Here is a 14,128-nt window from a genome sequence, read left to right as displayed (position 1 = left end):
TCTGAATTTCAAAGGAGAAATCATTATAAGTGAGGCATTCTTTCTTGGCTTTCATTTCCCTAAAATGTTGGAGGAACGATGTCTTCTCAGCAGCATATGGCACATCACAACCTCCAATTAAACAGCTGCCATGACATTTAGGGTTCCTAACTTAACATTTTATCAAGGGCTACTTCACTGATGAGCACTCTAAAAATATTATCACAAGCATTGCAATGACCAGATCCTGTACCCATCTTCTGCTAAAAGCATTGTTACTATAAGACTTTACATCTCCCTTCCAGTGGGCCAAATGGTCTCATGAACAGCTCATCACTGTCAGGGAAGAGCAGCCCACTGCCATCACCACGAGAGCTCAGTCTTTCTTTCATCTTTAAGCCTTCTAATTGCAAAGTCTTTCTGCTCAGGCCACATCCTTTGATACCATACCCATTCAAATCCACAAGCTAAAACTCAATTCCAATTGACCATCTCTCTTTTGTTACCTGTCGGGGCGTTGGTGTCAGTCTTCTTGCTCTCTCGGTCCCCCTTCTGGGCCCAGACATGCACTGTGTACTCCACACCTGGCCTCAGGCCTGTCAGGACAGTGCTGCTCTGCTCCTTCCCCACCAGAACCTCTCTGGTCTCTTGGTCGTCAGCAGAGGTGTAGTGCACCACGTACTTGTCAATGGTGGCCTGCACCGGGTCCCAGGAGATGGTGGCGGTATTCTCAGTCACCTGGTCAGTCACCAGGTTTGCTGGGCTGTCAATTTCTTTAAGAGAGAGATGAAAGAAGAATGTAGCCTTTACCACCCTCTAATTCCATAAAGACAGCACGAACACAATCAAAATGATAATCTCAACAAATGTCAGAGTCTCTAATATGTCAATGATTGAGTTAATGTAAAGGTCTAATTAAGCAAATGGTCTGAAATTCCAGTAATAAGCTAATAACATTTAATAAGAAGTGGAGTTTTCAGACAAAGCCAGCATCTTTATCAACTCTATAAACTTTTCCCGGAAGTTGCTTTGGGATAAAAATAATTGGTCTTCACATTCAAATTTCTCCTTTAGCCTGGATTTATATAACATATTCTTCTAGTTCCTGACTCCTTGCATTAGAAAGCAATTATGCTGAATAAACCTCTGCATCTGCTGTAATATGTTCTTTGAGAAGAAAAATATCCTAGAAGTAGTAGCCATCAGTTCTTTCCATATAAAACACTATATCTGTGGCCAGGGAGACTTTTTAATTGATAGTATCTGAAGTCTGGTCTAATAAAAAGAATCAAACTTGTAGAATCTGTCTGGGTTTCTCTGTGATTAAAGTGGGTTAGAACCTGGGCTCCATCTGTTCCTGGTGGCTAACTTTGGACAAGCCGTGTAATTTAAGTGTCTGTCTCCTCAACTCTATGAAGAAAGAAATACCACTACCTACCTCATAGGTTATGGTGAATAGTAAATGAGATACTGCATAGCAAATGCTTAAATATAAGTTGTTATTATTAATGGCATTTGAGGCAGAAAATACCACTTTCTCCTCAAAATGTACATCCTTAGGGAGTCAAAAATCCAAGCAATTGTGTGTATGGTTAGCACGCCTTTATTATCCTCTTTTAGAAATTACCTCCTCAAAAAAGGCTGTACTTTTTGTGACAGCACCTGCATTTCATATCTGCACAGGACCACTTGCCAAGAGGGACAGGCCAGCATGGTGGAACGCACAGCCACATGCAGTGACTCACCCTAGGGAGGAGAGTTCAGCATGCACCACAGACATCTGACATGAGGACAAATGATTTAGCACCCAGGATTCTGAGCTGGCTTCATCCTTCACTAGTGCACCAAACACACAGACTGGCCCTCCATAAAAACCCCTTGAGATGACCTAACCTGTCATATTCTCACACCTTAGCCTCTGCATATGCTGCCTCCACTGCTAACTCCCACCCGTCCTTCCAGGCTTTGTTCAGGTGTCACCTCCTCCCACAGCCTGCATGACCCCTATCCTGTCCTAGTCTGTGGTAGGTCCCCTTTCTTCAGTTTCCCATAGCTCCAGGGACATTTGTTTGCTCTAGAACATAACTCACTGTGCTTTATCTTTTTAACTTGTCTTCTCTACCCAGAGGATCGTGAATGCCATACGGGTGTGAACCACGTCCTTCATGTTTATGCCCCCAGAGCTCAGCTCTGGTCTGACCCCTTCCCAGTGGCAATGCCACCCCCCTAGAGGCTCCCTGCTGCTTACACCACCACCACCTAAGAAAAGGGAAGGTTCTTCTCTATTCCAACTTCCTTTGTTTTAAAAATGGGCCGGGCGTGGTGGCTCACACCTGTATTTCCCAGCACTTTGGGAGGCCGAGGCGGGTGGATTGCTTGAGCTCAGGAGTTCGAGACCAGCCTGGGGAACACAGTGAAAACCTGTCTCTATTAAAAATACAAAAATTAGCTGGGCGTGGTGGCAAGTGCCTGAAATTCCATCTACTTGGGAGGCTGAGGCAGGAGAATCGCTTGAACCCGGGAGGTGGAGGTTGCAGTAAGCCAAGATCGCACCATTGCACTCCATCCTGGGTGAGAGAGTGAGACTCTGTCTCAAACAAAACAAAACAAACAAACAAACAAAAATGCTGACCCAAATGCTCTTTCTTTTCACGACACTCAAAATCCTCGTAAACAGGGAGTCACGTGTAATGTAAACCAGGAGGGGCAATCTACAACCCACAGGCCAAATCTGATCCACTGCCAATCTTTATCAATAAAGTCTTATCGGAACACAGTCACACCAGTCCATTTACACATCATTGTCTGTGGCTGTGTTCACGCTCCAATGGCAGAGTTAAGTAATTGCAATAGAGACTGTTGGACCCCCAAAGCCAAAAATATTTACTATCTGGCCCTTTACAGAAATTTGCTGACTTTGACTTTAAACAGATTTAGATATCACCATCCTTACTGTCAATATCTTCTCTGCTCCCCTGAAGAAGAGGTCAACTATTGAGGCCCACATGGATCTAGGAGGCTGTGCACCACGAAATCTTTCAAGAGCCAAATACTGACTAACATTCTAAAAAATCATTGCTCTCACTTATGCCATAAGAAACAGGAACGGAAGTAAAGTAACCTGCTCAAAGCCACTCAGCTAGTCAATAGCAGAGCTGGGGTTAAAACCTGGACAGTCAATCTTCCGAAACCATATTCCTAACCACCTCTCTGCTTCTCTGAGAATCTCTATACTCAGTGACTGTCCAGAACAGAATGCAAACAATAAGTGAAGCCTTTCCCTCTGATTTCCTGCCAGCTGTTTTGGAACCTCATGCGGGCACCAGGATCAGGCTGCTCTAAATTCAGAGAAGCACCAGGAGAGGATTTAAGCAGAAAAAATGGCTGGGCTATGTCCCAGTATAGTCCCAGGACCCCTGCAGGCACAAATTGAGCAGAATGACTGGGTGAAGTATGAGAACCCTCATGGCTTCTGAAAGCTTAAAGGAAGAATTGCTCCATTTAGTAAATGTTGACTCAGGATGCAAACTGTTTCCACGGTCTAAAAGAGAGCTCCAGATTATATGCAAAGTGCCTGTACAGCCACTGCAAAATGAGATAAGCATTCAAATTCACTGTTAGCCCAATGTTTTGAGTTTTCACATCTAAAAAATGAAAATTAGAAAGTGTTACCCTATTCTGAGGGGATTGCATACGGAATTCCAACTCAAATAAGTATGACCTTCTGCATCAAGTGAAAAAGCTGATCTCTTTTGTTTGATGTTAAAAAGGAAAAAAATATATAATTATGAAAATCAAAATTGGTTTTGCAACCCTCCTCCCCACTCCTGCAAACAAAAGAGCTGATGCCAGGTGAGCAATGACCTCCTGATTCAAAAATCAACCTTCTCCCTGCCATGAGGAAACCTATTTATGCTCCCGTCCTTCTGTTACCTGTGAGGGCATTGGTGTCAGCTTTCTTGCTCCCCTGGTTGCCCCTTTCAGCCCACACATAGACCTTGTATGCCTCTCCTGGCTTCAGGCCCGTCAGGACAGTGCTGCTCTCGTCCTTGTGCACTGCCATTTCCTTGGTGTCCCCATCAGCAGAGGTGTAGCGCACCACATACTTGTCTATGACGGCGTGCACTGGGTCCCAGGAGACAGTTGCTGTGTCTTCAGTCACTCGATCAGTGACAACATTGGTTGGACTGTCAATTTCTTCATAAAAACACATGAGAAAGAAAAATCAGAGAAACCAGTTGGTTGGTCAAGATCATAGATTGTTAAAGATATAGTTCACCTGGGTGACCTAGTTCAATAGTTTATGCAATGCAAGGGGGTCTCTCCGTCATCAGTGACAGGTGGACAACTGGCTTCTGCTTGAACCCTAAACTAAGAAAGCACTCTCCAATAGACAACACAATCCATTCCATTTTCCATTTTCATACTACTGAACATATTAGAGAAAACTCCTTCAAATGTAACTCCTTCCAATTGTCTGCCCTAGGTAGACAGAGAGAATACATCTAATTCCCCTTCCAGAAGACCAACCAGCAAGTATTCAAGAAGAGTCATCATTCCCCTCCCTAGCTCTCCTCAAATCAAAACAACATCACCTCCCCTATTCATTCCTTCCAAATTACAGTTCCAGACCTGGCACGTTTATCTACACATGCACCTCTCTCTCTTTTCAAATACAAATCTCCAAAACTCACTTCATTCACTCAACAGCACTTCACTGAACATCCATTATGTGCCAGGGAATGTAATGACATTTAAGAGTTAACAATGAAGAAAACAGTCAGATATCCCCACCAATGTGGAGTTTATATTCAAAAAGAACTAACCCAGAACAATATGCCAGCTGTGTCCTAGAGACTGTGCTTCCCAAGAACATATCCTGAGCCCATGACCTTAGAAAATCTCTCATTTTTCCTTTTACACATGTCCCTGCTAACCCAAGGTCCTGCTTCATGTATTCAAGCAACAGCAAGGAGGCCAGTGCATCTAGACAGAGTTAAGTCAAGCAGCTGGAGGGGAGGCCAGGGAAGTGAGAGGGACAGTGGACTATGGATGGCCTTGAAGGCCATTGTAATGACATTGTCTTTTACACTAAGTAACATGAGAAGTCTCTGGGGGCTTTGAAAAGAAGAATGACCTGATCTGACTTGGGCTATCAAAGGATCCCTCTGGCTTCTGAGGATAATACTGGCTCTAGCGAACCGAGAGTGAAGGTCACCCAGGAGGCTGCTTCAGTGGTGTATATGCAAGATGGAGGGGGTGCAGGCCACTGCAGCAGTAATAACGGTCACGGGGAAGGCTGGCTTTGGAGCTTTCAAAGGTAAAGCTGTCATAATCTGCTGATGGATTCAATATGGGATACAATGAATGATTTGTTGGCTTGGGGCCCGAGTAATTTGCAAAATGGAGTGGCCATTTATAGAGACAGGGATATCTGAGGGAGGGAAGTGTTTGCAGTAGGGAGTGGGGAGAGGAAGAGGACCAAGAGTTTGCTTTTGGATACATTAAGTGGTAGAGCCAAGATTTGAACTCATTCTTATCTAAGACTATACATTTCCACTTTATACCTCTATGTCCTAAGCAGCACTATCAATAGCATTTTCCTTTGAAACTAATAATAAATTATAAATAAAGTAAAGTGTGAACTGAAAGTTTACTGTGACCTGAAATCCAGCAGCAGTAATAGACAGTAACTAGAGAGAGAAACTGGTCTTGAACTATTGCCTTGTGAGACAATAATCTCACTGTGACTGGCACTGCGAGCTCGGAGCCAATGGTCTCACAATAGTCTGCCACTTGTGGGCCTCCAGGAATGACAGAGTGGACAATTAGGATGCAGGCACCCACTGTCTGACCCCATGGCCAGGGCCTCTGGAGGCTCCAGCAGGCTCTAAGAGGACAGTCAAGGAAAAGAGTGCAACGATAGAGAGAACTCTCTCCCCATCCTGTTACAACTTTCTGTGCAAGACATGATCCTGCATGTCATAGGGAAGAGACGACAAGAGCCATCCAAAACCAATATCTCTATCTGGAGAAATTAGTGGCAAAGCGGAAATGGAAAACTAAGGATGCAGGAAGAAGCGAGCAAGAACACTCTAGCAGTCCTGCTCTTGAAGTTCATGGCCCTCACCTTCTCAAAAGCATCCACATCTGTACAACCCCAGGTCCCAGCAGTGCCTCCCACCTCATCTCCCTGCCCCAGATCGGTGCTTGCTACCACTGCTTCCGGGACCCACAGCAGAGGCCTGTGGCTTTGTGGGGTTGGTGCTGCCTGTGTGTATTGAAAAATACATCATAGCCAGGCACAACAGCTCATACCTGTAATTCCAGCACTTTGGGAGGTCAAGCTGGGTGGATCACTTGAGGCCAGGAGTTCGAGACTAGCCTGGCCAACATGGCAAAACCCCATCTCTACTAAAAATACAAAAAATTAGCCGGGCGGGGTGGTGCATGCCTATAATCCCAGCTACTCAGGAGGCTGAGGCACGAGAATGACTTGAACCTGGAAGGCAGAGGTTGCAGTGAGCTGAGATCACGCACTGCACTCCAGCCTAGGTGACATAGCAAGACTCAGTCTCAAAATAAATAAATAAATAAATAAATGTAAATAAATAAAGGAAAGATCCATCACGTCCACATGGGTGGAAAGAGGAAGCAGCAACCAGCCCTGTGGCTCCTTTCTCCCCCAGCAGTCCCAGAGCACTCAAGGGATGGAGAAGAACCAGGAAACAGCATCTTGGGTATGAAGAGTAGGAAGGTAAAACTGAATCATTTTATGCCCAGGGTTATAGGAGACCTGGAGGTTTAAAGAGGTTTAAGAGAGGAGATGTGACTTCTCCAACCTCACAGTGCTAGTCACAGCTCTTGGCCCCCTGCCTTCCCTTTTCTCTCAGTTCCCTAACCACAGCAACTCAACTCAGAAGGGGCTCTTCACAGAGCTTGCTCTCCTTGACCATTCCCCCGATGGGGATCAGGTGCTGAGTCACAGGAATGGGAGGAAGGCCTCAGAGATGGGACCCCCATGATAGGCCACATTGCTGGAAGAGGCCAGCTTTGCAAGACTGAAACCTCTTTCTACCAAAAAGGGATCTGGAGATTATGAAATAGTTTTTCCATGCAAGGAAGGCTTTCAGCAGCTGCAGCAGCTGGCTAAATCACAGATGAGCCACAGCTGTAGCCTCTACTACAAGACAGGCTCTCCCCACCGTGGCCCCAACATCCTCCCCAGGCTGGAACTTCCCAACTGCTGGACACTAGCAGCCCCTGTGGGACCTTTCTCAGGGACATTCAAGGTCAATGAGATGTAAGGTAAGGTTTGTAAAACTGGATAGGTGGGACTTGCCTGTGAGTACATATGTTAGTTAGAATAAAGGTGCACTTCACTTCAAAGAGATCTAATTTGCAAGACCTGAGCACAGTATATGGAGGAGGTTTATTAGAAGCTCTGTTCACATCAGGAAAGCTTATCCCACTTTATGACAAGATTTGCCACAGGGTTGAGTAGGGAATGGCTGTCTCCAGTCTAGGCTGTAACATCCAAAAGCCCATGTCCACACTTGAGCACATAGTCACAGGCATTAGGAACAGGTTTCTCCACTCACAATGTCCACCTGTGAATCTCCCAGTTGGTGCAACATAAGATGGAACTGATGGGATGTAAAATCTATGAGAAACAAGCTTGGGGGAGGAAGACACGGGGGCAGGACCTGTGTCATTGATTTGAAGGTGGGTTCATGGAAGAGGTGCCTTGAGACCACAATACCTACACGTTCTGTACTCTTGTTTTCACAGACCTCCTCTAATGTCTTTCCATTGTGGCAACAAAATTATCCAAAAGGCACCGTTTGTAGAAAATGCACTCAGAGAGGTCAACCCTTCTTCCTATTGTCCTCCAGCTTTGCTTCTAAAAAGGTTATTGACTTTGATTTCAAGTGAACCTAAGTTGTGCCAGCTAGCTGTTCATTAGCTCGCCCTGAGTCTCCTCAACTTTGTAGGCCTCAGTGTTCTCATATGTAAATGGAAATAATAATGCTTGCAATCCTATTGATATTATAAGGACCAGAGATAATATTTACAAAGTCTCACAGTATACAGAAGCCCACTAGAATACAGTGATCGCGCAAATGATAGAGATTGTTGCTGTTGTCCAGATGCTCAATGTGTGTGTTGGTGGCTGTGTATCAGACAGGAGTTCTGAATGGTGACAGGAGCCCAGCCTAGGACATGAAGGAGTTTCCAAAGTTTTAGGGGCTAAGCCATTTCAAATGGAACACTGTGTTTGGAAATCAGTAAAAAGTGAAAAAGATATTAAGAAAAGCAAAACTGCTATTTCACAGCATAGTCTAAGGAGGAAAGTTCTGAGAAAATTGATGACAAGTGAATATTCTAGGATATAACCTCTGCTGTGCATGGGAGCTTGTGAAATTACAACAAAGCAAGCATGCTTTGTTTTATACACGCCAGGGAAAAGCAAGAAGCTATTAACAGAATACCATCATCATAAGAAAAGAGAAAGGACTTTAAACTCATTTAGTCCAACTCTTCATTTTACAAACAGAGGACAAAAGAATGACATCACCTCTCAGTAGCCTCCCTTTCTTTTCATTCAATGGGGAGCATAGCTGTCAGGGTATGATGCAGAAGGCCAGGGACACTCCCCCTGCCAACCCCCCAGAGACACCGGCCTGGCGTATGCTTGCTGCTCCTGAAGCTGACCTGCTTCTGAGGCTGGCCTTTCTGGAAGGTGTTCCAGCGCACTTTGAGTGTGTTGGGTAACAGGGTGAGGAATTTCAGTAAACCATTTCCCTGTCATGGTATGAGTTACCCTGGGTGCCTCGTTACATGAAAAATCCCTGAACGGTGTCACTTCCTCGTTTCCTCCCTGCACATGCTCAGGCTGTTCTTAAGTTCCAGCATCCTTTTCCACCTGGTGGGATGCAAAACGTTTGGAGAAAACAGAGATTCTTCTTTTCCCTTAAATTAATTAACAGTCTAGCCAGGTTTAAGAGTGCTTCCTGACCCTATAAATTACAGTGTCTTTTTCTTTTTTATGCTGGTAAAACACATGACACAAATTTATTTGCAACCCAATAAAATATTCTATCCTTGTTTTAGGATATAATTGACAATAAAAACACTTTTGAGTAGCAACATTCCAGTATATGTGAAAGGCTAACTAGCAATTCAAGGCCATATGTGATTAAATGCTCTCAGACCTCAGAAGCAAATCTGGCTGCAGTGGAGAAACTGTTTGAGCACAGCCTGGAAGGATACGTCACATTATTGCTGTGATCCCCTGAAGGACAAGGACCATGGCTTATCAGCTCTGGAAATTTTTAAAGGGACCAGGTCTCTTTGGCCCAGATATATCCTGCAATAAATGTTTGTTGAATTAAATTAATTTGTGGCTAGAAATAATAGCAAGGGTTTTCTAGGCTATGTAACAACAGAAACCCACTTGCAGAGATAAGCCTTCTGTTAGGAAACCCCACGAACAGTCTGGCTACAGGAAGGCTTTCCCTGGGGATGTAATGAGAATAACAATGGCCCAGGCTGGATGGGCCATGGAGGCCAAGATAAAAGCGTTATGCTTCCTCCTCAGTCAGTGAGGAATCATAGAAAAATTTTCAGTTAGGAAGCAAACAGTATGAAAATTAACCACAAATAATGGGCAAGAAGGATGGGAGGTGTGATGTTATGATTATAATAAGAAACACATATTTGGTTTTGGTTCCCTGATTCCTGGCACACAGCTCCTAAAACCCTTGGAATCTCCAAAGTGAGATGTCTTTTGTATGTTAATGAGATGACTGCTCTAAGGGGTTGGGGGGTGCTCCTGGATAGCCTCAGAAAGGGGGTGGTTGCCAGGGAACCAACCTTGTGATTAGAGGATTGGAACTACCAGCCCCACCTGCCCACCCCCCAACAAGGGGGAGAGAGGCGCTCACAGTTGCTAAAGATTGAGTTAATCACCAGTGGCCAATGATGTAATCAATCATTCCTATATAATGAAGTCTCCATGAAAACGCAAAAGGACTGGGTTCAGAGCGCTTCCTGGTTGCTGAACAAGTGGAGGTTTGGGGAGGGTGGCACACCCACAGAGGCCATGGAAGCACGTACCTTGAACTATGCATCTCTTCCATCTGGTTCTTCACCTGGATCTTTGTAATATTCTTTATTATACTAAATAGGTAAACGTAAGTAAAGTGTTTCCCTGCGTTCTGTTAGCTGCTCTAGCAAATTAATGGAACTCAAGGAGGGGAGTCATAAGAACCCCTAGTTTATAGCTGATTGGTCAGAAGTACAGGTCCTAACCTGGGGACTGCGACAGGCATCTGAAGTGAGGAAATTCTTGTGGCACTGGGCCTTTAACTTGTGGGATCTGAGGCTATTTCCAGGGAGACAATGTCAGATATAAATTGAATTATAGAACACCCAGTTGGTGTCTGATGGAAAACTCCCTGGTGTATGAGGAAAAATCACTTCCAGAGGTGGAAATGTTCTGTGTTGTGTTGACTGTGTAAGAGAAGAAAAAGTGTTTATCTCTTACAGGAGGGTAAAAGTGGGAAGCACTTTAGCTTTGTAGTGTGAAAGGAAAATAAAAACTCGGGACCCCAATTCACTCTGCCAAAAGGAAAAAATAAAGCTGAAAGCTGAGTTATGCAAGAAGCTGCCTTTCCTTTTGTTCCTACGCAGGCTACAGATAAAAGGTTAAATATCTCCACAGGTAGCTACTCCATGTTCACCTTATCCTGTGAAAAGTGCAAATGTACTCAACACATAATTGACTATCCCCCTACGTGCTCCTTTCTCTTCCAACATGGAAATTATCATACCCTCCCTATTTCCTCTTCAGCCCACTTTTCCCATTTAAATATTGAAGTCCTCAAAATCATCTTTGGAGAAAGGTACAGACCACAGATGGTTTCTGTGATTCCATGTTTCTTTCTCCCAGGCATATCCTTAACCTTGGAAAAATATACTTCTAAGTTGATTAAGGCCTATCTCAGGTACTTTTTGGTTTGCAGTAGCTAAGCCCAAAGGCTTAGACTTGGGTATCCTGGGTTCAAATCCCAGCTCTGTCCTTTCCTGGCTGGGCAATCTTGAGCTTAACTTCTCCAGTTTTCTTATATATGGCAGAGAAATAATAATAGTATCTACTTCATTGGATTGCTGTGAGAACTAAATGAGATATTCATAAAAAGTGCTTAGTGATTATAATGCCTGGCACTCAGTAAGCTCTCAATTAATTCACAACTACAGGGAATGCCGCTGAAAGCACAGAAGTACTTACCATTTTCCAACTCATTAAAACAGTTCCCTAGTCCACTATTTAGGCAGACTGTACAGTCTACATTGTCTAGTTTGTAAATTAAGTTATATGTTCTCCATTATAAATGCCCAACTATAACTGTTTCATACTGCAGATAAGCAATCTGTTAGGCAGCTGAAATAGTGAATTCAATTCTCACAACATCTCACCCCTTATTCTCACCACCATAACCAGCTATTTCCAGGACTGGATTGGAAAGAACTAAAAAACTTTTCAAGGAAGACTCAAAACTCAAAGACTCCTTCTTTACCAGCTCCAAGGATTAGTCTCCCCGAGTGGCACTATGTTCTAGATCACAGGTTTCCAGCATGGGGAAGGCAGGAGCACAGAGTTAATGAGGAAGTTCACAATTCAATATGGGCTCAAGCATAGTTTAAAAACTAAAAGTTACCTAGGATATCTCATATGTATGCCTACCATGTTTTCAAATTCTGTTCTGATTAATAAATTACAAACTTATTGTCAAATATGACTGATTTGTAACCTTTTATCATTATATATTTTCTCAATACACAGATGACAACATACCACTACTCCCATGTGAGGGTTTTTAATATCTTTTGACATTTTAGAGGAGTCTACTGAGTGTGGTCATCAGGAAAAAACACAGGTGTGGCAAGAAGAAAATTATAGATCACTTGTCTTTAGGGAATAAGGAGCTATGTGCCTATGTCCTAGATAATAAATGCCTTAAAAACAAAGCAGTGATAGAAGCTATTAAAATAAGCAGAAGGGTGTCAGACACGGTCTTGTCCCTTGACTCCAAGACCCTGGGAGAGATTTTCAATGGCAAGAAAAATTTGAAATAGGAAAAGTTTGCTTCCCTTTCCCTGCCCAGAAATAGACATCAGTACATAAAGGGATAGACTCTCTCTAGATGCAAATCCCAGAATTCTCTCCTTTTTTTTTTTTTTTTTTTTTTTTTTTTTTTTTTTTTGAGATGGAGTTTCACTCTTGTTGCCCAGGCTGGAGTGCAATGGCACGATCTCGGCTCATCACAACCTCCGCCTCCCGGGCTCAAGCAATTCTCCTGCCTCAGTCTCCCGAGTAGCTGGGATTATAGGCATGCGCCACCACGCCCAGCTTATTTTGTATTTTTAGTAGAGACAGGGTTTCTCCATGTTGGTCAGGCTGGTCTCGAACTCCCGACATCAGGTAATCCGCCCACCTTGCCCTCCCAAAGTGCTGGGATTACAGGCGTGAGCCACCCCGCCTGTCTGCAAATCCCAGAATTCTTATCCAGAGAGGAGTCAGCCAAGAAAACTGTGAGAATGCAAACATGATTAAATGCCCATGGTGCCTCCAAGTAGCTCTCACCTGTCCTGCCATTCAGAAGGATCAGCTTGCCCTCCAGCTCTCCTCTCACGGGTACCACCGTGATCTTATACTCGGTCCCTGGGTGCAGACCTGGAAACAAGCAGGCAGCGCAGGATGTGAGTGCAGGCTCCAGACCCCTCTCCCCAGCACTACTCCTCTCTGGGATTTCTCCCGTGAGGGAAGATGAGGGGTTATGCTTCCTCCTCCAAAGACAAATCTGTATTTGCAGGCGAATAAAGCCCTGCAGGTGCAGTAGAACATGAGGTGTCACTGAGGGGGCTTACAGGCTGGGGATGGGAGTAGGGCGTCAGAGCAAATGAGATGACGGCAATTGAAATGCATTTCCAATGTTCTCTGGTTCTTCACTGGGCCACCTAGCACTTATTTCCCAATATTATTCATAGAACCAAATGTGTTTCTGCTCCCAGCAACCCTTTTCCTTCCAAAGCATCTCTCCTCATTGTGACATTTAGCCTAATTTTTTCCTATTTATTTGAGACAGGATCTCACTGTGTCACTCAGGCTAGAGTGCAGTGGTGCAATCACGGCTCACGGTAGCCTCAACCTCCTGGGCTCAAGGAATCCTCCCGCCTCAGCCTCCTAAGTAGCTGGGACCACAGGCGTAAGCCACTATGCCCAGCCCTTTTTTAAAAAAAAGTTATTTCTCTGTAGAAGCAACTAGAATTATTGTCCCTTGGGCACAAATATTCAGACTCTGGTGGTAAAATGCAGACGAACAGAAGCTCGTGTGAGGCACACACCCTCATTCTGCACTCCACAAACACTAAGAACCCCAAAATGTCCTGTCAAGACAGAACTCAAGGAGTGGACAGCAGAACAAGGCTCCAGGAGGGAATTTACCATGAAGCTAATAAGCCCCACACTTTGACAGGCCCATTCCAAGGCCTTGTACCTGATTGGGTATTCATGATTGCGTATTACTTTTCTTAAAAAAGAGCCCTGGAATTGTACAGACTTCAAGCACTGCCAAACTTGATCCATCCCTGCAGCCTTGTTTCCTTAGCAGCCATTTGAGCTCCAGCTCTTGGCAGCATTAGCTCAGAAATCTGAGACAGGGAGCCACCCCTGTTCACTGCACCCTGCCCCCCTCCACATCCCCCAACACAACAAACCAATCTCAATCTCTCTCTCTCTCTTTCTGTTCCCTCCTGTCCCCAACACCCAAATACGCAAGTTCCTCCAAAAGGAATATCTATACACCATCAAATCCATTCTGAGACATGGACAGGGTCTTCAAGAGAGTTTGCTGACTTGGAGAACATCTCACAAATAAAATCTGTTAACAAGGTGCTCTGGGATCGAGCTCTGGAATGCTGGGGCAGAGTCTACAGGCCTCCTGGGTGGGCTTATGTCTGGCAGATTCAAGGATCAGATTCAAGTGTGATTCCTAAGGCCCCTGGGCTCTCTGTGCACACTTGAGCAGTGCAGATGCAAGTGCCCTCTCCACACACTATCCCCACTTCTGCATCCACAGCAAAC

At 44.5% G+C, this 14,128-nt stretch overlaps 1 protein-coding gene across 1 annotated transcript in view; it reads right to left on the bottom strand.

The window, feature by feature from the left end:
- The window catches only part of LOC129469061 (tenascin-N), a 72,748-nt gene that overhangs the window by 42,371 nt on the left and 16,249 nt on the right, over window positions 1-14,128 (bottom strand). Inside the window, exons 6-8 of the mRNA XM_055255231.2 lie at window positions 12,629-12,718; window positions 3,913-4,176; window positions 486-752 (exon numbers count right to left, since the gene is read on the bottom strand). Of these exons, the coding sequence (XP_055111206.1) occupies window positions 486-752; window positions 3,913-4,176; window positions 12,629-12,718 (621 nt within the window). The remainder of the gene's footprint in view (window positions 1-485; window positions 753-3,912; window positions 4,177-12,628; window positions 12,719-14,128) is intronic.

The sequence above is a fragment of the Symphalangus syndactylus genome, chromosome 12 (genome assembly GCF_028878055.3).
Source record: "Symphalangus syndactylus isolate Jambi chromosome 12, NHGRI_mSymSyn1-v2.1_pri, whole genome shotgun sequence".
Classification (NCBI taxonomy): Eukaryota; Metazoa; Chordata; class Mammalia; order Primates; family Hylobatidae; genus Symphalangus; species Symphalangus syndactylus.
Note: the sequence above shows the minus strand (reverse complement) of the source record. Positions and strands in the feature narration are given on the sequence as shown.